This window comes from Antennarius striatus, chromosome 8 (genome assembly GCF_040054535.1).
Source record: "Antennarius striatus isolate MH-2024 chromosome 8, ASM4005453v1, whole genome shotgun sequence".
Taxonomy (NCBI): Eukaryota; Metazoa; Chordata; class Actinopteri; order Lophiiformes; family Antennariidae; genus Antennarius; species Antennarius striatus.
Genome location: NC_090783.1, coordinates 18,147,415 through 18,172,161, shown reverse-complemented (window position 1 = coordinate 18,172,161; position 24,747 = coordinate 18,147,415). Strand labels below are relative to the sequence as shown.

Here is a 24,747-nt window from a genome sequence, read left to right as displayed (position 1 = left end):
TTTTTTGTGTAGAATAAGAATAATGTATAGTTTTAAAACTACTGTACTGTCATTTGGTGTTAGGGTTGAAAAATTTAATGCATCACATATTTTTTCTTAAGATATACATTGTCTGTAGAAATACTAATATAAACAGTAGTGTAGCTGTCCATAGTGCTGTAACACAGCACCACTTAGTGGTCTTATTAAGACACAACACTGACAAGGTCAACGTTTATTTTTAAATCACAAAATATTTTGAGGTTTCGCAACATAAATGCTGAAAAAGGCAAGTTGAAACTGAGCAAAACACATGAGTTTAATCCCCAAGCAAAAGCCAGTAACAAAAGCAAATTACAATTTGGTTTACTACTCTAGTTGTTTGTTTTCAGTAAGTTTTTCCACTGATCTGGCCCATTTTATTTTTGAAATATAGACTGATCAAAATCATAGAACTACATCTTTCTCCAGAATGGATATGCGCTGTTTGGAACTAAACCTCTCATATATTTAAATTATCTAAAAAAAAAAAAAAGGAAATTGTGAAATACAGTAACAACCATAAAAATTGAAACACAACATTTTAACATATTGAGCCATGAAGCTTATTATGGCAAACAATTTGAAACAGTTCAAGAGTACAAAAAAAATACATTACAGAAGAGTGAAGAAAGACTGTTTTCTAAATTTAGTATAAAAAAAACAAACATCCATCTGAAAAGAACCCATCAATCATGACTTTCAAGGTTTCAACTCAACATTTTTCAAATAAGTCTTAATTAACAATCTCCCCAGTGCACAACATGAATTCTTTTCTGAAAAGGTCCTGAATGTTTGTTAACTTGAGAAATTCTGGCACTTCCCATTTCAAATAACAGATTACCAAAGCTCAGACCTAAACTGTTGTGTGTTAGGAAAAAAACACTAAGCCACTAAGGTAGTCCCTTCAGGACCACTTTAGACAAAATGGAGACTTATATTTCAGTATAGAACTACACTTCTGTAAAAAGAAAAACATGACAGAACATATGTGCCCTAACCAAAAAAATCTTTTAACACTCAAATGTGACATTTTAACAGCCTCTGATATAACAATGAGGGTGACGAAGAGCCGAGGACTATTATCCATGGGTGGTATCATCCTCCACAAAGTCTTTGGCCTGCTCTGCTGTGATGACATCGATGTGACTCACCTAAACACAAACACATCGTTAATGTTTGATCAATGCTAGTTCAGTCACTGTATCCATTCATCAAAAAGGGCAGCAATAATTAGGCTGTTGGTTAGCATAATTATACAAAACTGCGAGACGCAATCTATGACACTTGGTGGTGGTGGTTGGGGCGGATGTGGCAGGGAGCTGTTACATTTTGAAATGGATAGACAAAGGTTCGAGTTTCTGAGAAAGGGTAGACTGCATCCTGTGATGGTTGGATGGAAAAAGCAAACTGGATACCCCCTCTAGCAAGGGTATTAAAAAACATTTCCACCAGCTGCCTGAATCATTTTGTCTGTCAGTATGTTCTTAATTTACTGTAAGCAATGTCATTCAGTAATGATGCTTGTCTAATCTATAACGGCAAATTGAGAAAATTGTTATCAATCACGCTTTATATTTCACATGTCTTATGAGACTTCTCTTGTCAGACAATACGGACAACGATGATGATGCGCTGGGAGATGAAGTCAAACTCCCAAATGCGAGCTGAACAGCTATTATTTGCTTCTCACCTTATTTCTGAATTTGACCCCGTAGAACTTGTCGGCTGACTCGAGCAGCTCAGGCCTGAAGGTGGTGGTGATGAACTGGGCATGTCCTGCCAGCTCCACGATCATGTCTGAAATTGACAGATTTAAAATGGCAATGCTGACTTTCTTAAATTTGTTAAATCTGACTTGAAGAGGTGTAATATTCTCAGGTCAAATAGGATAAGGACCACAATTAAACCATTTAAGGACTGAAGGACCTTAATCACAGAACGTCACATTAATTTGACTCCAAAACTGTCCGTTTAAACATTAAGTTTGTGGTAGGATTATGGCATAGATTTAAATTGTATGTTTCCTGTTATTCATTCTTCTCCTCTCCACACAAACTGTATTTGTATTAGCATCTTACCTGAAACAGCTTTCCTGTGCTGGGCATCGAGGGCTTGGTCGATCTCATCAAACAGGTAGAAAGGAGCAGGGTCACACTTCTGTATGGCAAATATCAATGCCAGAGCTACCAGAGACTTTTGACCACCAGACAGCTGCTGCATCTCTCTCATCTCTCCTTGCTTTCCTGTGAATGACACCTTCACAGAACAAGAAAGATTGATATATAAGACCCAAATGAGAACATTTGCCTGCTGTTTAAAAAGTGAAAGTCAACAGGAATAATTTGAAGAAGTAAAAAAAACAAAACAAAACAAAACTCTCACCCTGATACCAACTCCAGTAAACTGGTCCACTGAAGGAACGCTGCTCTGTGAACCAGAACCCCTCTCACTGTCTGCACCACTCTCACCCTCGTCCTGGGATTGGCTGCCTTCTGCATCACCCTTCTTCATCACTAACGTAGCTTTACCTCCAGGCACCAACTTCTGGAAAACCTCACTGAAGTTCTTTGACACCTGATGGGACAGAAAATATGAAAGCAGCCACAAGTTTTCATCAGTCAAGAGACAGTAATGGACAAATGCATCCTTGTTTTAACAGGAAGTGATGTGTAGTCTGTACCTGTTTGAAAGTCAGCTGGATTGCCTCGTACTTGCGCAGCTCCAAGACATTCATGAGCTCCATGATGGATTTGTAGCCGCGGTCCAGCTCATCCTGACGTTTGATTAGCTTTTCCTTCTGCTCAGAGAAGTTAACAAACTGGTCCAGGGCTTTCTTGTTGACATGACTGTACTTCTTCAACTCTGTGTTGCACTGCTCCAGTTTTCTGAACAACTGTTGAAGATAGATTGTAAAATCAGGAGAGCCAGGTTTGTTCAGCTGGCAGTCAGACACTTTATGAATAGCCTGAAATGTTACTCATTTGATCTTTTTCATACTTACAGGAAAGAATTTTGCTTAAAAATGACAAGAACTTAGACCATCGGTTATTTGTAATGTGGCATGTTCATATTAAAGGTTTTCACAGAATTTTGAAAGTAAAAATTAATGTCAGGTTTTTTTTTTAGCAAATAGAAAATGTTAGATAAATGATCTCATTATTCCTGATTGTCCTGTCCACTAAATTTGGGAGCAAAATGCTGGCCACAAATCTGCCATCATGTTAATAGAGAGTGAACTGCATCTTGTTGAATTTGAAATGAAAAGTTTGTGAGAATTTTGTAATGCTGTGAAATAAAGACATGAATTTACATCCAAAGTGTATTACAGGGCTGTTTTATGGAGATTGTCAAATTCTATTCGTATCTGAACATGACCTGAATATTTAAGCATCAGTTTAGTTTGGTTCAAAGACAACATGTAATCTCAAACATTAAATTCATCCTTCTGGGTCACTGATGACTGCGGGAACATGAGTGAGCAACATTATTACTCGGCCCTCTTATCCACTTCTCCAATCACTGGCAAAATCCTGTGTCCAAGCAGACTGCCACAGGGAGATTAGCAATCTGGAGTGTGTCTGAGAACGGATGATTCTATTTTCAGCACGGTTAAGTGAGTGGGTGGGGGGAGCATTGTGATTAGGAAGTGTCAAGGCCCCAGAGGAGTTTGTAACAATGCTGAAACAAAAAGCTTCCAATTATATGAGGGAAGGACCATATCAGTAGGCATTTATCAGGGAAGGTCAATAAAATTTGTCATATTATTCATTCATAAAGTGCTACTTGATGTACATACAGAATGCCACACTAAACAACAACACTGTTATGTTATAAATTTAATCTGTTATAAATTTAATTTAATCTAAATTTGTTGTCAGAATGCTTGTGTGGATTCTATAATCCTACACTGGAGCACTGTTTTGCCTGTTAAATTATTCTGTGTTATCAAACAATCAGGGTAGTAGAGTGCAAAAGGGTACTATTCGGCAGTTAGGGCTAATGTGTACTGTGTCAGGGGTATATGTGTACCTGTTTGAGTGTGAGTGTCTGGTACTTCTCAAAGGCCTCCTGAGGCAATGAGCCAAGCTCTCTTATCTTCTTCATGCATTCTTCTTTCTTCTTGAGCAGCATCCCCTGCCTGTTTGTCATCTTTTCCAGCTCTTTAGTATCATGGTTGATGGCATCATTCTGCTCCTTCTCAATGTTCTTCCAGCGCTCCATGCTCTTAATGTGGTCCTTGATCTCTCCCTCTGTCTTGTCAATCAGAGAATCTAGATCTGGAAAGGCATTGGAGGTGATCAACTAACGAAAGAAACATGAATGTGTACATATAGAAACTTTTTAAAAATAAAAAGCCATTTGAAAAACAGTCACATGCTAGATTCTTTGAGTAAAGCGATTGTGTATTTCAACTGATTTACCATCTCTTGCAATGTCTGATATTACACATTTGTTATGTCAAGTAGGTCAAATTGTTCTCCTGTTGCATTTGAGCAAACTAAACTGCTCAAAAGCAACAATTGCCTTCTGTGTTACGGGTTCAGAGTCTCCGGAATGCACACCTTCTGATCGAGACAAAGTGTCTTTCACACGTTTGTTGATTCCATCCAGCTCAGATGTTGTGGCTGTGAGCACTGTGCCTCCCTCAGTCTCTCGAAGCTCATTTAGCTCCTGCGTCAATGAAAATCAGGCCACATACATTTGAAAAAACTTGAGATGAAAACCTTAGTGTTTGGTTATTCAAATAATAATTTAAAGTTAATGAAATGTAATATAAAATAATTTAAATATACATATAATGTCAAAGCAACAGCTATACAATCAGGCAGAAGGAATTTCTTTTCTGTATAATTACTTCTGTATAATTATCTGCATAAAGAATTTGTTTTTAAGAAAAATAAAAGGACAGTATACCTGCTCCACTTGGTCAAGACGCTTGCGTAAGTTCTCATTGAGATACGTCTCTACTCTTGTCATGATTCCCTCCAGCTTGATCCTCTCATTGAGCAATTGTCTGTTGTCCTATAAAAAAAAAAGTTATTCCTGTCAGATTCTTGTTCAGTGCAGAATTCTTTTTCTACATATCTGGTAAATCAATAATTAAGTTTACTTGACATGGAAGACATCTGACATATAAAATGCTGTGATAAGAGTGCTATGGGTGAGTAGGGAGGGGGGGTGAGTGGGTATACTTTATTGATCCCAAACTGGGAAATTCACAGTGTTACAAAATTGTAGCGCATGACTAATCAATAGAATGGACCAAGAAGAGAAGATTTGGTTAAGTGTGCTTTATAAATGAAATTCAAAAGAAAAAAGGCCAAGCACATCAGCAAACCAATTAGGCCAGGTGCATTTCTCAAAAATGAAATACAAATACAGTTAAATAAATAAATAAAATTCAGAAATAAAATAAAGCTGAGTCTCAAATAGGAACATAAGCAGACTCTCAATCAAAATAAATACTAGAGCTGACTCAATACAGCAATTCAAAATGAATAGTGTAACATGCCTCTAAATAAGGCAACTAAACAGCAAGATGCCAACAGGCTTTTCCTTTAAAAGGGTAAGCTGACGTTACAGGAACTGACAACAGACAACTCTGTCCTTGACATGTTTGGCATTTAAATGATATATTAAGCTGGAGCTGCTTCAGTGATATGAAAATTCTCTTACAAAAGGTACAAATCTCTGCGTTTTTGTTGATAGTCCCGTCTTTGTTCTTGTCATAAATAAACTTTCCGCCCAAAGGTCAGAGTGGGCTTGCCTCGCTCTCCTGTGTCGCGTCCATCTCTGTTGTCAGTCACTCTGCTTTTGACGAGTGGCGCAGGTAGGAAGTGACGTCACTGCAGCCTACGGGTCACTCAATGGGCCAAATTTAAAATGCTTGCGCATTGACTTGCCACTCGCGATTAATTGCGTTAATTTTTATAGCGCGTTAATTTGCCACTTAATTAATCTAATTAACGCGTTAAACTGACAGCCCTAGTTTCAATACAGTGCCTGGCACATGTGTCAAACTCACTGCCAGCAGGCCAAATCCAGCCCGCTTCGTCTCTTTGTGTGGCCCATGAGAGCTTATGTGTTTTAAATGAAATGTAAGTAAGTTAAAGCGTAATTTTACTATGGATGACATATCCCATAGTCCAAGTTAATTGTGACCTGCAAAGTCACCAAAATCCCTGCAGTAGGCAGCAATGTTTTGATTAGATTGAAAGCAATAACACCAAGTAACAGAGAGTTGGAAATTACCACAAAAAGTCCAAAGAGAGACAAATAGTTGCAGAAGGACAGCATGTTTAAGAAAAATGGGAAAGCGAGTATGGTTTGAAAGCAAACACAGGGCTCAGTATGCTAAATTTTACTTAGAGGAAAGACAACAAATTCTCCATGAATTAAAAAGCACACTGCGACTGCAGCAATGAATATTCACCAAAGCTACAGCACAAAATGATGCCACAGTAAGAGTTAGCATTGCCGTTGCTGAAGAAAATGCCTGAGCATCAAGATAATTTTCAGAGTGTGCATTTTTGAAGTAGTGCATGCTAAAGTTGTTTACGCAGGTGCATTGTGATCGTTTGAAATTGAACTTCTCAGATCAGATATTGTAGATACTCGATTGTTCAATAAATATGAAATCTTTTGAGCCTGCAGTATAGTGTGTGTCTTGAATTTTAGCTCCTTGTGTGGTTGAGTCTCCAAAAAATATAATTTAACTGCAAACGCCATAGAATCGTGTATGAAAGACTCAGTACTGCAGGTACACAGGATATTTCTGTAACTAGTAAATTCTGAGAGTTCACTGAAGTAAGATCTGAGAGCAGACTCAAGTGAAAGAATGGAAGTAACACTGAATCTCAGGAAAATCCAACACACCGCCGCCGCCTGCTACTCTCACGTCAGTCTTGTCATTTTATGAATTTGCCAGAAGGGAGGAAAAGAAAGAAAACGAAAAATAAAGTGCTGGTAACAGGCATACTTCTAAAAATAAGAAGGCGGAAGGATGTGAACACAATTTCAGTTCAACGATTTTGTTCTACAAAGTTTTAACTTTAATTTTGAGTTCCATACTGTGTTTGAAATAAAACCAAACACTACAATTATTGTTGCTCCATTTAGCAGAAATGACATAAAATTCTAATATAAATGATATGTTTTTGAATTTTATAGTAAATAGGAGTTGTACTGCTCCTTAAAAAAATATCAACATAAAACTATGCAAGCAGCAAAAAATGTGTATATAAGTGTATAAATGAGATTTGCAGGAACTTCGGTGAGAAAAATCTCGGTAGTTATTTTGCTTTAAAAGAAATCCCACCTTCCTGTTACTTGTTTTAAACTGTTCCAGTGATCCCTTGAATAAAAATGATCATAACTCAATCCCATCCTTCTGACCTGCTGGAGTTGACGGATCTCATCATTGAGGTCATCAACGCGCCTCTGGTCCTCGAGGCTGAGCTGAGAGAGCAGATCTGTACCAAGCTCTGCCTTCAGTGACTCCCTAGTTGACTCCATGGCATGGAGGCTGGCCTCCAGACTTTGGAGACTTCGTTGCTGAAAAGAAAAAAGAAGCAAGTGTGCCATGAATGGATTGCAGAACTTGAGACGGTAATAAACAGAAATCCTGTCACAGATACATAACGCAGAATTTTCAGTTCCATCCTCACCTTTGGCATGAATGTCTTTTCTGACTGCTGCCTCTTCTCTTTCAGCATTTTCATCTCTGACAGGATGCTGTCTCTGGAGGCCTTAAACTTCCTTTGTTGTGTTTCAATCTGCTGCATCTGGTTCATCAGTTGATCAATCTCATTGTTAATGCGTGGAAGCAGTGATTAAGGAAATACACCGTTTAGAGTATAAGGAAGTCAAACAATCCTTCGTTAAAGGGACTAGTCAGACTAAATATTCTCAAAGCAGTTTTCAGCACACAGTAGTACTGTCTAATTTTCCACTGACAGCATAGTGGTTACATTGTGGTTATTACGACGAAGAGCTCATCGACAATGAAGCCTCCTGTACCACAGAAACAACAGCTGCTCTGCTGATGTGAAAAGCTGTGTGTCAAAGTGAATACAGCTTAGTGTATAATGCCCAAGTTGCAATATCCCATTCATATGAGTTCCTTCTGAAATGTATTTTCAGATTCCTGAATGATTTTGATTCTCCCAGAGTAATGCATTTTTTTGCCATGACTCAAAATAAATAATTGCATGAACAGAGACAGCCTCTTTAGTGAATTACAAACCTCATTAGAACAACAGCCGTCACGGAGAGAATTTACTCACAATCTGTTATGAGTCACAACCTGTACATGCAAAGAATTTCCAGCTAAACAATAATAAATCAAGATTTAATTTCCTTTGATTCATAGCTATCGTTCTACCTACCTATCTACTGATCAAACCATAGAAAACTCATGTGACACTAACCATCTAGGCAGATCTGTTTCTCTTAATACTGCAAATGTGACAATATTGGTTCTTCTGTCAATATCAATATCAGTATCAATGTTTATACCAGTCCTCGGGGGGAAAAAACACTTGGTTTAACACAAGTTTAACCAAGGCTGCTGAGAGTCAGAGGACTACACCACCTTCTGCACACAGCAGATGAAGAAAATCTGGCAACCTAGTAAGTTTATTGAATAGGAACAACTCACATCGGGCCAAAAACACTGAGAAAATAGTTTAAAAAAGAAGAAATCTGCATTTAATCTGCCAAGAGTATGCAACCTATTTTGAGTAAAATATAAATACCGTATTATCACATAACCAAGTAGCACTCAATAGCAATCACAAATCAAAAGCATTTTCTGTGTGCACTGAAAACCTAAACTACAAAGTGTTCGTTTTGGCAAAAAATAATACATCAAGCTAGAGAGATGTGGTGATGAGGTGCATCTGTGTCATCCCGTTTATTAAAAGAGCAGAGGCTGTGACTGACCTACAGGTGCCTTTAAATAACTGATTTTTTTTCTGTGACTCACAGATGCAGGAGTGAACAGCAGGCCACATTATCCCACCATCAGTTCAGTCAACCACTTACGCATACACCTAATGTCCTTGTGCTTACACAACACTGGCTGTGACTGAGAAGATCCACACAGTCACACAGGTGTGCAAACAAAGATAATTACCCTGGGCAAAAGTCACTATTTCCATATTATAATCCAACACACCACAAACCCTCTATCTGCACATTTTACCTTCTAAGGCTGTCAAGCATTGAGTCACATCTCTTGTAAACGTGCCCTCATACGTACACTCATCCTTCTGAAACTGCTAACACCCTGATTCAGGCAGCTACCCCTATGGATTTACTCTGCATTAAAAACACAGACTTACTTAGGGCTGTATTCAATGCAGTATCTTTCAGCAGACTTTGTAATTGACGGGTTCCCACCTCCAAAAACATGTATGTTGGGTGGATGGATGGATGCATGGATGGATGGGCACAGAACAGTGTTTAGTACTGTCAGCACCTTGGTTATGATTTGAATCTAAACCTGTTGTCCCTATGTCGGCATTTTCTTTATGTAAATGGTGGACCAGAATTTACCAATCAATGTAAATGAAAATGGTTGTTTTTGACTGTATAGCAGTTCTGTGATTAAATGAGCAGTTCTGTGATTAAATGAGCTGGAAAGAATATGCTGAGAGAAAGGATGGATGGATTTCTGACCATTAAAATGCAATGTGAATTTAATCTTAAATATTTCCTTCAAACTAACTGACTGCATGTGAAAACAACATGTCCTTCACTAGTCCAAAGCTAGGTACAGAATGCAAATAACCATGACTGCCAATATATTTAGATATTGCATACAACAGCAAGTGAATGCTATCTGGTACACCCAGCTGCCCCTAAAATACATGGAAATCTACAATATCAGAGGAAAAACATGAACATATTTCTTTGATAGTCATATGTATCTTCCCAAGGGAAAGAGCATTTCACATAAGACATGGTCATTTGTTCAAGCTTTTCAAGTTAAGTCTTAAAATCACTCAACTAAGCACAGACCAAGACCTTCTATAATCTACAAAGAATTGACCACCGATTTTATGTCAGTAACACTGTGGCGTCTGCAACACAGCTACCCATATAGCGGATGAAACCAAATTCTCCTGTCAACAACAAAGATGCATCATTATCATAACAGCTGATTATTATTCATTCATTCATCTTCCGAACCACTTTATCACAAGGATATGTTCAATGTTCCTACGCAAATTCTCATTGAGCTTCGCCTCCAGTTCACTGAGCTCCTCCTCAGCCTTCCTCATGTCTTTCTGCAGCTCCAGACGTGATTTTCTGGTATCATAGTAGCCCCCTGTCAGAGCTCCTCGGTGGCTCACCTGGTCACCTAAGTGGCAATACAGTGGTCACATGGTCAAGAAAACGATCTGCACATAAAATATAAAGGATTTCCATAACATGGGAATTCCAATTCCTGTAAATTCTAATTATTTAATTCATTCTATATACAGAATAATGTACAAAATTAAGTTACAGGCAAAAATCTGGATTTAGTTTCCAAGTAGAAATCAACACAAAACTTCTTAATACCTAATGGCAGAGTGTTAAACTGGTAGTAAGATTCCAACAACTACACATCTCCCACTTGTTCCTGAGCCTGAAAGTTTATTTTGGCACCATGGGGCAGATATTTTAGATAGAATTGTGCAAATAGAACAGTGCAAATACAAAAACGTATTACTTTTATGGCAAGGAATGGATTATCAAAATGTAAATAATGTTGATCAGAGTCTTTATTGATGATGTCGATATAAAATTTGCCCCGAGTTAACAGACACAAAATCACCAGTTTGACTAGGGTGTCAAGCTAAGTAGTGACAGGTTAACAACTACGAACCATTTTAATGAAAAATACCTACAAAGTGACTTCTTTTCATACTTATTCATTTTAATAGATTAAGTATGTATATAACAGGTCAGCTTACCCTCCAGAGTAATACAGTCCATGGTGAAAGCTCTGGCCAGCTGGGTGGAAACTTCCATGCTGCGGCAAATCAGTGTCTTTCCAAAAACGTGTTTGAAGGCCTTATCAAAATTGGGACTGTAGCGCAGCTTGCTGATCATAGGGATTGCATCCTTATGGGGTAAGAACACATTTGTATGAACACAAAGAAAAATACTACATGCCTCATCAACAAAAAAATCTGTTGCCATTGTATCAATAACAGTGGGCAAAAACACGTGAATGTACAGTTTTTGCAATTTTTTTTCCTTTGGCTCACTTTCTATATGCTGTTCATAAAACAGATCATATTTGCAGACAGTATGTCCACCTCTGTGGACTCCAGATCAACCAATCTCAATGAACTCTGAATATTTTAAGGTTTTAACTGTTTCAGGAAAACTAAGTATCAAATCTGTCACTCTGGTCCTGCTACACTAAATTTTTAAATACAGTACATGCATCATTCAATTAAACAAACCACTAATATATGAAAAAACACACGGGATGTAGAATGACAGGTAGCTCCATCATGGTGCATCAAATGAGCAACTTGTAAAGGGAATGGCGCCTTGCTTAAGGGCACCTCGGCAGTGCTCAGGAGGTGAGCTGACAACTCCCACTGTCAGCTCACACTCCGGGTGTTTTGGGCGGGAGTGGGAATCGAACCGCCAATCTTGGATCATAGGACGACCCGCTCGACTGCCCGCTTTGCCATTGAGCCACTGCTGCCCCCCCCAAAAAATATACAGTACATACAGTACACTTCTTCCTATTAAAGTAATCAAGAACCTGTATGTTTTAAGATGCAGACAGACTAGACAGACTGACATGTGGTGTAAATTTACTACATAAGAAGAACTAGATGTAATTATTTTTTTAAGTTAATTACATTGGTTTCCGGGTATGCAGTGTCCCGGACATCTAGCTTGCTCAAGGGAAGGAATGTGACTTCTCCTGGTAGATTCATTTTGTTGAACTCCATTAGTATTTTGGTGCTGACTTCATCTGTTTCCACAATATGGTAGAACAGTCTAGAACACATAAAAAGTAGGTAAGCAGATACAAAGGAATGGTTAGATGGGAGATAAATGTAAAAACATGAGTGGGTTTGCAGCACTTTCACTTTGTGTTGTTACATAGAAAAGAAAAATCTCTTAATCCACAAAATCATCCAATCTACCAACATTATGTGACCTCAGTCGTAATAATTAACAAAAAAAGTTTAGGTATTAAAATTCAAGTCAGTTACAGCGTTACAAATAAAAACCAAAAAATTTAGCAAAACTGGTCTGAAGGCTTACGATGTAGCAAAAAACTTAGCTCAGCTCTTGAAATTTTTATTGACTAAATAAAAATCAAACAGCTGACTATTTGTAGAAGTGAGTTTAGAACAGAAGATTTCAAGTATTTTGCTGCAATCTTCAATAAGTGTCACAACAGTTCAGTGACCTTTGATCGACCCTTACCTTGTACCAGCAGTCACCTCCACACAGGTGTAAAAGGCAGGTTCACACTCAAAGTTATTCATGACGATGCCATGGTAACCATTGATGACATGCTGGTTGATACCTTTCCGACGAAAATGCTCAAGGACTTTGTTTATGCTGTCAATGCCGTTCAGAATAGCCTGGAGGGGCACAACAGAAGAACAAGTATGAAACATTAAACCTTACTGTGCTGTTTAGGAACACAAAATGTTGTATCTTTTTGAAAGTGCTGCATTGCTGTACAAGGATTTCTTAACACTCCTATACTGGAGGATATCATGATGTCTTGCTATGTGCTACTTAAACTGCAGCTAGCAATTAAATCACAGCATTTTGAACAGATAAAAGGGTTATGAGGACATACAACTCGAGAAAGGTGAATCAACTTAGATTAGTGAAAGAAATTAAATGTCCACAAATATATCAATTAATGCAAAAATTCACCTCCATCAGTACAGTAATATTTCACTGATGTCTTTGCCCAGAAGCAATCATTAGTGGTGACAAGAAAGGGCAGAAACATTTGACTTTAGGGTGCTTGCAAGTTCCACAGAGACATGCTAGTCATGTATAAATGCAGTTACTGTATATACTGCATGACAAGGTGCCAGGAGCAACGCAGATGAATGATTCTTTTTGATACACAGTAATCCCCTGCTTGTTCGCGCTTCAAGATACATGGCTTTGCTATATCGCTGATTTTTAGTAGTCATGTGAGACGGTACGCGCATGTTATTGGCTGACAGCCTCCAGAAGTGCGCTGCATTCCGAGACTCACCGAACGCAGCGCACTTCCGTGAAACACAAGGTAATACAGATATAAGGTGGTTTAATATAAGTATGCGGATTCTTAATAAACATTTAAGGTACCATGAATAACAAAATAAATAGTTCGTCACCACATCATGGAATTTCGTTTTTCACAGGTGATCCTGGAATGCATTACCCGCGAGTAACGAGGGAATACTGTATGTACAGTATACCGACAACTGGTTGTATCATCAAGAAAGTCATTTACAGTATTCAGGTGGGTTCATCAGTGACAGGCACTTTTTCAGATAAGGTTTATTTTCAGTCGTCTTTTTAAAATTTAAGAGTATTAATAGAAGTATGGTCGGAATTTTGGAGTAGAAGAGCAAATCATACATCTGCCTCTTGAAGCAGGGCTATTCCTGCATGCTGACCTGCAAACTTTACATTTATTTGAACCATAAATGTTATTAATTTCAAACATGTATAAAGGAATTTGTTTCAATCCTTTCTTTTTATTACGCACACGCGCGCGCGCACACACACACACACACTTTATTCCCTCTTGTACAGATAGAAGAATTAGCTATCTTGTGGTTGACACTGACCTTGCCAGTGGCTGCTCTAAGAAGCTGCTGTTTCTTCTCCAGGTCCTCTCGTTTGGCTGCTAAGGCTTGTTGCTCTGCATTCTCCTCACGCCACAGGTAGCTAGAGACAGACACAATCCCACACTGTCACACGTACATCACATGAAAGAACAGACTCAAACTGCAGCCACAATACTCACAGAACAAGTGAGAATTCGATAAAAAAACCCTCAAATCTGGACATTTGTTTTCTTCCCCCAAATCAGATTAATTTAAGTAAAAACATAATGCAAAGATTTGATATATATGAAATATTTTGGCAGAGCGGGAGGCCGGACAGACTCGGCAGGCCCAAATGTGTTTTGAGAGTCTACTGGGAACGTCCGGCAGAACCCTCTGTCAGTGACGTCTTCAACTCCCACCTCTGGGAGAGCTTCTCCCAAATCCCACAGGAGGCTGGGGACATTTGAGTCAGAATGCACCATGAAACTCCACCTCCACTGTCACAAGCGGCTGCTCGGAGCTGTGGTCGTAGGGTCTCTGGTGCTGTCGGGGGTAACCCACGAACCCGGTGGTGGACACCGGAAGTAAGAGATGCTGTCAAGCTGAAGGAGTCCTATCTAATCCTGTTGAATTGTTAAAGCAACTCATTTGACCTGGAATATATTTCAAAAGCGTTTGTGGCATATTATATTCTATTAATAAATGTCTTTGTTAAAGCAGACAGAGAAGAGCCGTTGGCACTCACAACAGTCAATACTCTGCTATCTACTGAAGGCCAGAAACCAGAATCAAGACAAAATTAATATTAGAATAAATTTGATCTTTCAATTTAATGCATGATAAATTATTGACTTATGTCAGGATCAACTTAATCAAGGAATGATATATATGCACCAAAACAAAACTAAATTTCCAAATCGAGAGAAAATACAGTTGGTCAAAGATGAGGTTAGATCAAAGACTGAGTTCTTACTTTCGTTCACTCTGTAGTTCATCTTTCCTGTTTTTCACTTCATAATACTTCTTGTCCAGTTCTTCAACGCGGTTCTTGACCTCATTCAGGTCTTGATCGAGTTTCTAAAAAGACAAGATGATGGTGGGTCAGATTCAATAACATGAAAAAACTTTGAATTAAAATCTAGTCGTGTTTTACATGAAAACAAAGTACATACATAAATACATAGACACAGTATATTTCCAATGGAGACAACATAAATTACAGTAGCTAAACAATACTATAGAGTATTCCCTCATTACTCGCAGTTAATGTGTTCCAGGACTACCTGTGAAAAATAAAATTAGCAGTATAGCGACAAACTATTTATTTCATTATTTATTTATGGTACTTAAAACATTTTGAAACCCTCCCCATACTGATATTAAACCACCTTATACTGTATCTGTATTACCTTTTCCCACACTCTTATAGACTGTTTAAAGCGCTTTTGTGTTTCACGGAAGTGTGCTGCGTTCCGTGAGTCTCAGAAAGCAGCGCACATGCTATTGCTATCAGCAAACAGCATGCGCGTACAGTATCACGTGAGTACCTACTAAAAATCTGAGATGTAGCAAAGCTGTGCATCTTGAAGTGCAAATAAGTGAGGGATTACTGTACTATACTACTTTGTAATCACTTTTGAATAAATGAAAACCATCTCACAAGAAACTTTCTAAAATACAGTAGTAATAAAAGTGACAAAGGCATTTGTCCATTGTTGGTGAAAAAAATAGAGGAATACTGTAGTGCACGAACCCGAGTCCTCAGGCCAACAATGTCAGTGACAAAATTACAACCTAATCTCACTTCCCCAAATTCTCTGATTCACCCCTTTACCCCAATCCTACGTGGGAATCTAACAAATTTTGTGATACCACAGGCTAACAGTCCCATGAAATTTTATAGAGATCTGCTGAGTAGTTTTTCTCTAATGCTGTGAAGGCAAAACAACCCCTAATAGACAAGGGTCAAAACCTATCTTCCTTGGCAGATGTGTAGATGCCAATTCTTTATCCATTACTGTACTTTCTGATTCTGAAAATGGGAGTGAAAGGAAAACTACTCTCCACAGGGAAATAAAGCAGTAGTGTAAGTTTTCTGTTGTCTTACACTATACTGCTCCAAGTTCTTCTCCTTGTTGGTTTCTGTGTCCTCCAGGTCTTTATGGATGGCTGCAATCTGTCTCTTTTTGTCATTGATGGCTTGGTCAAGAGACTTCAGTTCCTTCTTGATCCATTTGTCCCTCTCCTCTTTGGAGGTGAACTGGCTACCACGACCCTGCTTGGCATACAGGTCCGTCCTCTCCTGTGTCGCTTGGGCAAGTCTGGAAAGAGGCAAAAACATTAATAGCTCCAAAATGTTTCAAGCTCAACCACAAGCTCACACATAAAGTCATATAAAGGACTCAACTTCATAATATTCTTTTCTCAACAAATTGCATATACATGTCAGTCACATTTAACACATTCATAAATTCTCAATTTTCTAAGTGAGGCTGTTGCTTAGATCATTTATATCAAGCTACTTTGTCAGAGAACCATGACTATTTCATAACCACGTATTGTTGTCTTGGAATAAAAATGTATTCAAAATTATGAGTGGTTCAACAAATTGTACCCGTTCCAAGTTGCAGATGTGACAATGACTGAATAGGAGTCATCTCTACCTGGATATGCCCCTCTCCTCTTTTTCTTTCACCATGTTGAATTTAGGTTCAGTCTCCTGTAATTCCTTCTGTTTCTCCTCAATTTTCTCCAGCAGCTTCTGACGCTCCTTCAGTAGTCGTTTCTGGAAGTGCAAGGAAAGTCAATTATATTAAAAAACAGCATATAAAATGTAATATTATTTGTGAGTGAATGTAGAGAAAGACAATAAAGGCTGAATGTGGGAAATAGAACAGTTGTAAAAGGAAGATGGTGTACAGATGACTTCTTAAGTGTCCATTCCTTTTCACATTTTATATCCATGTATAAAAACCACATTAACCTTGAAACCCTGGCGCACATCAGAACACTGAAACAAACATTCCACGGTGTCCGATGTCTTTGATTTAACTTTTATTCAAAAATATTTTACTCCTGTATTTAGCCAACATAAGCTGCGAGTAGATTCTCATCCAATCTGTATTTTTACTGAAAAAAATTATTTTCAGGGGAAAAAATGTACGTCCCCAGCTTTTTGAATTTATTTATTTTATATCAAATAGATTAGTTTAGAGCAGGGTTATTCAATTAGAAGTCACAGAGGTCCGGTTATAAAAATTTCCTCTTAGTAAAGGTTCGAACCCAAATCCAGTTTGTGTCCTATAGCCGGCCCCTGTATCCACATTATTATTGTCAATTTCAATGCAGGATATGTTTAACTGAGTGCACAGCTAGCTCTTTTACTTCACATTAAATAAAAGTAGACCCAGGAAAATAAATGTCAAACCTTTATCTTAGATTGAAGAACACACAAACCTCAGAAAATAAAGTGCAAAAAGAGCTGAATAATCCTTTTTCTTGTACATTAAACACATCCCAGCCCAAAAAACTGAAGGCCTATACTTCAAGTAAAAAATATCAACATCTTCAGAAAGCATGAATAAAAACTGGCTCTTTCAGGGGAAAAATGCAAAAAGAACTTTCTTCATGAGAGAAAGGGGCATTTGGGCTGCCAGTAATTTACTTGTGCACAAGGTTACTTGTGCATAAGGTGTGCACAGAGCACACCTTGACTGTTTTGGAAAGCCCCCACTGTTTGGCACAGCCCCCCTCTCTTTTCCCACCATGACAAGGTGGTGGAAAAAGAGAAGGTGGTGGTCTCTGTCATCTGTGGTGAAAGAGACCACCTGTTTCAGATCGCTGTCCCTCTTTGTCAGCATCTTATTGCTGCAAACATGTCCCCTCCTCTTGTGTGTATTAGTGGTGTTACATCCAGCAAAGAGCTCCTTGTCTTTGTGAAGGAACCTGACACACACAAAAGCTGGGCATTACTAGTAACATCTGTAGACTTATCAATGGCCACAGATATGCATGCTGCTCTCTGAATAGCTGCATCAAGCTGTTGATATTTCTGATTTTCTGGTTGCTGTTGAAGTTGACATCTGGATTTGTTTGATTTTTTCATTCATCTTTCTGTTTTCTCTCAGATAATGCCTCAACAACAGTGTTTAAGCACTTCTTCACAACTGTCCCATCACTAAGATTTTTTATGTTGCCCCAAAATCCATAATGCCTTTAATGAAAATTCATTTGCATTTTGCTCGGTTATTTGGCCCTCAGCTCGGACTTCAGGGGATAACTTTGTTCAAAAGTTCTGTGCTTTGTTTCATAGTGGCCCTTCACGTTACCACTTTTAGTTAATGCAAAGTGTTCACAGTTTGAGACATGATGGTTTTGAGGGCAGCACGGTGGCGCAGTGGTTAGCGCTGTCGCCTCACAACACAGCGGACCTGGGTTCGAGTCCCGCTCTGTGCGGAGTTCGCATGATCTCCCGTGTCTGCGTGGGTTCTCACGGGGTTCTCCGGCTTCCTCCCACCTCCAAAAGTATGCGCTTCAGGTTGATTGGCCATTCCAAATGGCCCGCAGGAATGAGTGTGTGTTTATGTGTATGTGTGCATGGTTGTATGTCTTTGTGTGTGCACTGGCGTCGTGCCCGGAGTGTCCCCCGCCTCTCGCCCTATGCCGCAGAGATAAGCTCCGGCTCCCCATGAGCCGCTGCGGCGGATACAGAGGTGGTAATCTGAAGATGACTGACTGATGGTTTTGAACTGCTTGACAGAAGAATAAACATAAAATTCGTCCACTCATTGTTAACCAGCGGTTTTCCTCATTAACCTTCCTTCGTTTGGAGGTAATCTGTCTTCACCGTCTCTCTTCCTCTGTGCTCCTGTAGCGGTAAACTCACAGCGGTAGCAGCAGCGGGCTGTCTCACTTCCAGGTGCGCGGACAGCGCAAGGTAAACAATCTGATTGGCTTAACTGAGTGGAGCTATTACCGTACTAACTGGAGGAGCAGCGCCCGCCATCTGTAGCCGCGACCGTCAGAAAAAACGTTCTAAGAAAATCTACTCTTGAATTTATCGTGGAGCGGTTATGGGTCTGGACAGAACCACCACTTGGTCCGGATCTGGACCGCGGTCCGCGATTTGGTGACCCCTGGTTTAGAGCATAAACTGTGAGGTGTGATAACAACTTTAAAGCTAAAATATTTAAAAAATATTCTTTAATCTTTCTCCTCCAACTTCATTTATGTCATTATCTTAGTGTTCGCCTCTCCAATAGCAGACCTGACTAGAGATTTTTCTGAGTGAGCAGTGATGGTGGGTTGTGACAGCCTCTACTTTCCCCTCATTGATGATAATGTTTTTGCTTCTTCTGATCTTCATTTATTGTCACTAGCTTTTGGATGATGCTATGCCAGTCATCGCCAGGTGGGCTTTACAGTCAAGTCAGCATATAGCCACATGTTGACTGAGCAAATAAAGCTGCAACATGTGATAATCCTGTTCATATTCACACGGGCACAAACTAAATTCACAGTCGTACAGAGCATGCTCCATGCAAGCTCTCTACAAACACCCTCCTGCCATGAATCATACATAATAAAGCTAAGTTAAGAACACAATCTGATGTTTCCTTGGTTTTTATGTTCTTCACAGATAAAAAAAAAAAGGTCGAGTGAAAATCCCTGCCCTTAAACTATGTGCCCCCTTTCAACTGAAATCAACTTAAAAACATTTATTAAATGTTTTAAAACTGACTTTATCTTTTAGCTGAATGTAGGCTTAATTAGTCAAATGGCAGGGTTAAGTAAATGTCTGTTTTTAAACTGCATAACAGATCAACAAATGAAATCAAAACGTGTGCAACATTGCAAAACTCATTCTATCTCAAACTTGCAAAAGTTATGAGTAGCAGATGAAATCAGAAAAAGAGGGCAATCCTTTTCTACATAAATTGATGGTTCCAAAAGGAAGAAGGGGAGTGTTACTGTTGGAACATCACAAGTGCATAAAACACAGAAGGCAAGCTTCCGTACCCTCTGTTCACTATTGCCCGCCAGCTCATCCTGCAGGTCTTTGGCCTTCAACTCTAGCTTGGTTCTCTGCTTGATCTGCTCCTGGCGCTCGGCCGAGAGTTGCTCTCTCTCCTCCTTCATAGCAGAGATTTTGGACTTCAGCTCTCGCACAACGCGCTCAGTCTCCTACAGAAAGAGAGCCAAAATAATCAATCAATTTCAGGGAGTAAAATGCTTACTCTTTTATTTACAACTCACCTCATATTTTATTTACAAAGGCCACAAATTGTCAGAAAATTTAAATATGTAAATTTTAAGTGTTACATATTTTGATGCAGTCTTACTACGGTAAATACGTGAACAGATAAAACATAGTTGGCTTACAGTAATTCATAAAAAAAAAAGTGATGGCATGGTGGAAGTTTTATATCTCCATCTCTCTGTTACTTATGTCTTATTTAGCGAGAAGAAATATTTATACATATAGAAGAACCTTGTTTGAAACATCTAGAGATAAAAGATATCTAGCATTTGATTTAGTGACTGTCTGAAATTTTGTTGTGATATCAAATAATTTTATATTGTGATATTTCTAGGAAATGATATAATGGTTATTTTCACATCTTCCCAAATCCATTTATGTCTTCTTGAAAGTTGAATTGCTTACCTCTACTTTGTCTCGGGCATCTTGCTGTGCATCACGAAGTTGTCTGGATTTGTCTCCACAGGTCTCTCTTTTTGAGGACAGCTAATAAAAAGACAAACAAAATTATATTTATATATATTTATACATAAAAATATCTTATATACGACGGCACGGTGGTGCAGTGCCTAGCACTGTCGCCACACAGCAAGGCGACAGTACCAAACTGCAATATGCTGAATGAAAGTCCAACATATTTGCATTTATAATTTTTTTTTTTTTTTACCTCATCTAATTTGGCTCGAGTTTCATTCAGCTCCTGGTTATAGATGGTGTACTCCAGGGCCCTTCTCATCTTGTCCCACTTTTGGTACTGAGCCAGCTCCTCCTTCTCATCTTCTAGTGTGTGCAGACGCTCCTCAATGTACTTCAACAGCTCATTGATCTTTTCTCGCTTCCCCTCTGAGGACCACAAGTCAGTTTTTTGTCTAAATGTAAACCACTATTAAAAGCACATACAACTTTCAGAGACAGCCAATCTTTGACACATATGATAAATTAGGGATAACTGCTTTCTAGTAATATCTCCACATTGTAAACAATTGCAGACATTTACAATATCTGATACAATATATATTATATTAAGTCATGGTTACATCTTCAATGAGTTCTGTGCGGACAACACATGCACCACCTAAACTTTGTCAAAACTTCATGTAATTCCTTAAATATGAAGAAAACAAATGCAAACTCTGATACAGAAAAACTATACCTGTCTCCTTCATGAGCGAAATACTCTCTTCCTTGCGCTCATCGTAGACCCGGGTGCCTGCAACTTCTCTCAGCAACTTAAGACGCTGGGAGTCAGGTGCAGTTGCCATTTGGTTGATCTGGACAAAACATTGACATATAAAGTAAACAAGCCTCATTCACATCTCTTATGTAGACCTGTTTCTTAAGCTTGTCATTGATATGTATGCCTTTTTTCAAAAGATTAATAGTTATTCATAAACAAGTTAGTATCGATGCAAACATGTCCTCAAACCAAAGATAATTGAACACGTTAGAATATAAGTACCAAATGTTAAGTAAGTGTGTCGTTAAGTCATTCAATCCTCACCTTTCCCTGTTTGACGATGTAGTAGGGGTTACTGCGCGAGAAGCCAGCACTCTCCAGAAGGTTCATGACATCATTTTTACTGCAAAAATCACACCATAAAGCAAGTAACTACATGGAATTACAGGGTCGTTATTTCCTGTGGTTTTATGGACAGACAATCAAACACGATACTTACGTCACCATCTTCTTGTCCAAAAAGTACTGATCCTTTTTAGCACCAATGACACGACGAAGGGAGACCTCTTCTTTGTCAATCTAAATGGAGAGAAATTTCAGGCTGGTCAATCACCCAAAGCAGCAGGATTGCTGGTTATGCCACATTATTATGTCTGCAAGATCAGTTTCACACCAACTAGAAAACAAAATGACACTTATGATCATAATTACAGGTATAATGTGAGTAGTGGAGGCAGTGGGACTACAATCAGTAGCAACGATAGTCAATTCCAATTATATGCTTATAACAATGTAGCAGTTTGTTCCTAGAATCTATCATTTCCAATGGCAAACTGGACAAATTACAATGTGAAAAGTTGACCTATGCCTTTTCTACGTATCAGAAAAGATGTCAAATGGATGGATAGATCAATGATGGCCGGACAAATGGATAGATAGAAGTATGGAAATCCAGTGACCAAAAAATAAAATACATTTGAAATACAATAGGTGCAATAACATAATAGTTAACATAATAGTCAATCCAGACGGCATGCTATTTTATCAGCTGACCTGCTAGTTTCAACAATGATGATTAATACATATCATAAAGATTAATACATCTAAAATGAATTAATCAGTGTGTCTATCATTACAGCTATAGAAATAAGATGAAACTGTTGCCATTCATACCGGTAGCCTGTTGTCAGAGTTGTCAAATATAATCTCCACAAAAGCTGAAATGACACGAGGACCAGTTCCCTCCTATATTGAAACAGGAGGAAATGTATTATTTAGCAACATAACTAAATGTTTACGATCACTAAATGTTTCAAATTGCATTTCAATTTCCCAAAAAATTAAAAAACAAACAAAAGTATTTTAACAAAAATAAAGCTGATACAGCAATTATTTGAAAGTAACATCAGGTTTTAGCAGTATGAGAGTAACTATAAAATACAAGGTCTAAACAGCTATATCACTGATGAATTTAATTTTTAAAATAGCGTTTATATTTATTGGTATTTACATGGAGCAGGGCCAGGCGCTGTTCAGGCCGCAGGTGACTGAACTCATCACTGAGCACAAACTGGATGGCTAAGAAAAAGGAGCAGCCAAAATTCAAAGAATAAATCATAACTCCAATCAAGGGAAATTGGTTGACTTAAAAAATAACGAAAAAACAAACAAGCATGCATACCATAGAAGAAGTTGCTTTTTCCTGACCCATTCCTCCCAACTGGAACAGAAAAATCTGGCATTACTAAGACATTAAAATGTGCCTTTTGTACACCAATACTGATCAGACATCACATGTGCTTAAACAAGCACCGTTTTTCAAACAGCACACATTTAATTTTACTATATGTACAACAATATCTATATCTATACTATATCTAAGGCTTCTTTCAGGTTCCTATGCTTCCTTTTTTTATATTAGGTTTTTCTGTTGTTGTAACTATGTCATTATGTTAATTATGTAATTTATGTAACGTCTTGTTGTCAGTCACTGTTATGTGTATTTATTTGTATCTTTAGTGAGCAGATGTCACCCTGAATTTCCTTCGGGATTATTAAAGTATATATATATATCTATCTACAATACACGACATTAATAATTGAACATACTCACCAATGACATTGTGCTTTGGACTAAAGGGGTCTACCACTGTTTGGTCCCTGTAACTTCGGAACCCCTGGATGATGACCTTCACACGAGCAGAGACACTACCGTCATTACAGTCACTGATAACCCTGCTAATTACGTTATAGAACTAACAGTACACCATATCGAAACATGAAATTACTTCAACGGTATGCCAGGAACGTTTTCCTTAGAGCAGTAATCGTATTAGTAGTGCCATTACCACTCACTCTGGTCCCCCGGTCAATCAAATTGTAAAGCAGATAATAATAATAATACTATCAACAGTACTGTATAGCAATTGTTCCAAAAGGGCCTTGACATTTTTTGGGACCATCTTTCATTCAGAATGTTAACAGGTTTCCAAATCTGATGGTAAAAAAAAAAAATACATTTCACACATGTAGTACTATCAAAGGTAATATTTACTTTTAAATCAATCGAGCGCTAAGTGGTAACGCGTAGTACATGTACGTACAGTGTTATCACAGAACGGACATCCGCTAATGTACGCTAGCCGTACAGCGTTAGCTTGGTTTCCTTGGAAATCCCAAAATAAACCCAGGTAGCGCTCTCTAGCATTATTAAGCTATTGCACATATCGTTTTCTTAAGTGTTGTCGCGTAGTTCTGCAATCGGATTTAGCCATGCGCAAAGGCCTATTTTAGCAACAATCATTCAATGGAATAATGCTTAAGTGCTCCTAATGAAGTCAGGCCGGTGAATGTCTGCAACATGCACAAGCCTAGCATCGTTAGCTTGCTTACCTGTTTGATGTACATGGTTGACTATGCAGGGAGCTTCTTTAGCTGAATTTGGAGAAAAACTCCCCACCTCAACTAAACAGGAGAAGCCGAGAGTTTAGAGTTTAGCCGAACCCTGAAAATGTATATGAATTCGAAACCCGAAACACTGTGGAGAGGGAGAATAACATAGAAAATGGCGGCGGGGGCGGGTAGAATGGGAGAAACCATTATGTAAAAATAGGGTTAAACAAATAACCGTAAAATAAATTAATGTACAGCAATTAAATAAATTATGGTAGAAAATTGGAAACCGGAAACAAAACAAAAAGAAATTAAAATTATTTTTTTTTAATTAAAATAACATTTCTAAATAAATGAGAGGTTTTACACGTTTCTCAATAAGTAATGCTCCTATTTGAATGGTGCAGTCGGGTTGTCGAAGACCGCCAAAACCCAAAACGACCTGAGACGGACGAGTCAGTTCACCTGCGGAACAAAAACATAGTCAACAGCATGTGGCAATCTGCGAAGTGCACTACTATTGTTATAAGTTATAAGTAAGTTATTCAATCAATCTTCTTAAGTAGTAAGCATCACATTTCTCCGCT

General features: G+C 38.4%; 1 protein-coding gene across 1 annotated transcript; it reads right to left on the bottom strand.

Moving 5' to 3' along the window:
• Positions 1-279: 279 nt before the first annotated feature.
• Positions 280-24,327, bottom strand: smc3 (structural maintenance of chromosomes 3). Its single transcript, XM_068322159.1, has 29 exons — positions 24,161-24,327; positions 23,382-23,457; positions 22,950-22,988; positions 22,779-22,846; positions 22,442-22,513; positions 21,768-21,847; positions 21,593-21,671; positions 21,245-21,362; positions 20,759-20,934; positions 20,497-20,577; positions 19,851-20,015; positions 16,496-16,617; positions 15,940-16,153; positions 14,806-14,909; positions 13,851-13,950; positions 12,472-12,632; positions 11,895-12,036; positions 10,986-11,136; positions 10,237-10,387; positions 7,689-7,842; positions 7,417-7,575; positions 4,936-5,043; positions 4,584-4,692; positions 4,051-4,298; positions 2,702-2,914; positions 2,404-2,595; positions 2,100-2,277; positions 1,712-1,818; positions 280-1,172 (listed from the first exon to the last, which is right to left on the bottom strand). Exons 1-29 carry the CDS (start codon positions 24,173-24,175, stop codon positions 1,101-1,103), a joined length of 3,654 nt encoding a protein of 1,217 aa, XP_068178260.1. The 5' UTR covers positions 24,176-24,327; the 3' UTR covers positions 280-1,100.
• Between the last annotated feature and the right edge of the window lie 420 nt (positions 24,328-24,747).

Coding starts and splice junctions, on each gene's coding strand:
- smc3 (XM_068322159.1), bottom strand. Junction 21,363..21,592: donor ACATCGTCAAACAGGGAAAG/GTGAGGATTGAA, acceptor TGTTTTGTCCAG/ATCAACCAAATGGCAACTGC. Junction 20,578..20,758: donor CTCGAGCCAAATTAGATGAG/GTAAAAAAAAAA, acceptor TCTTTTTATTAG/CTGTCCTCAAAAAGAGAGAC.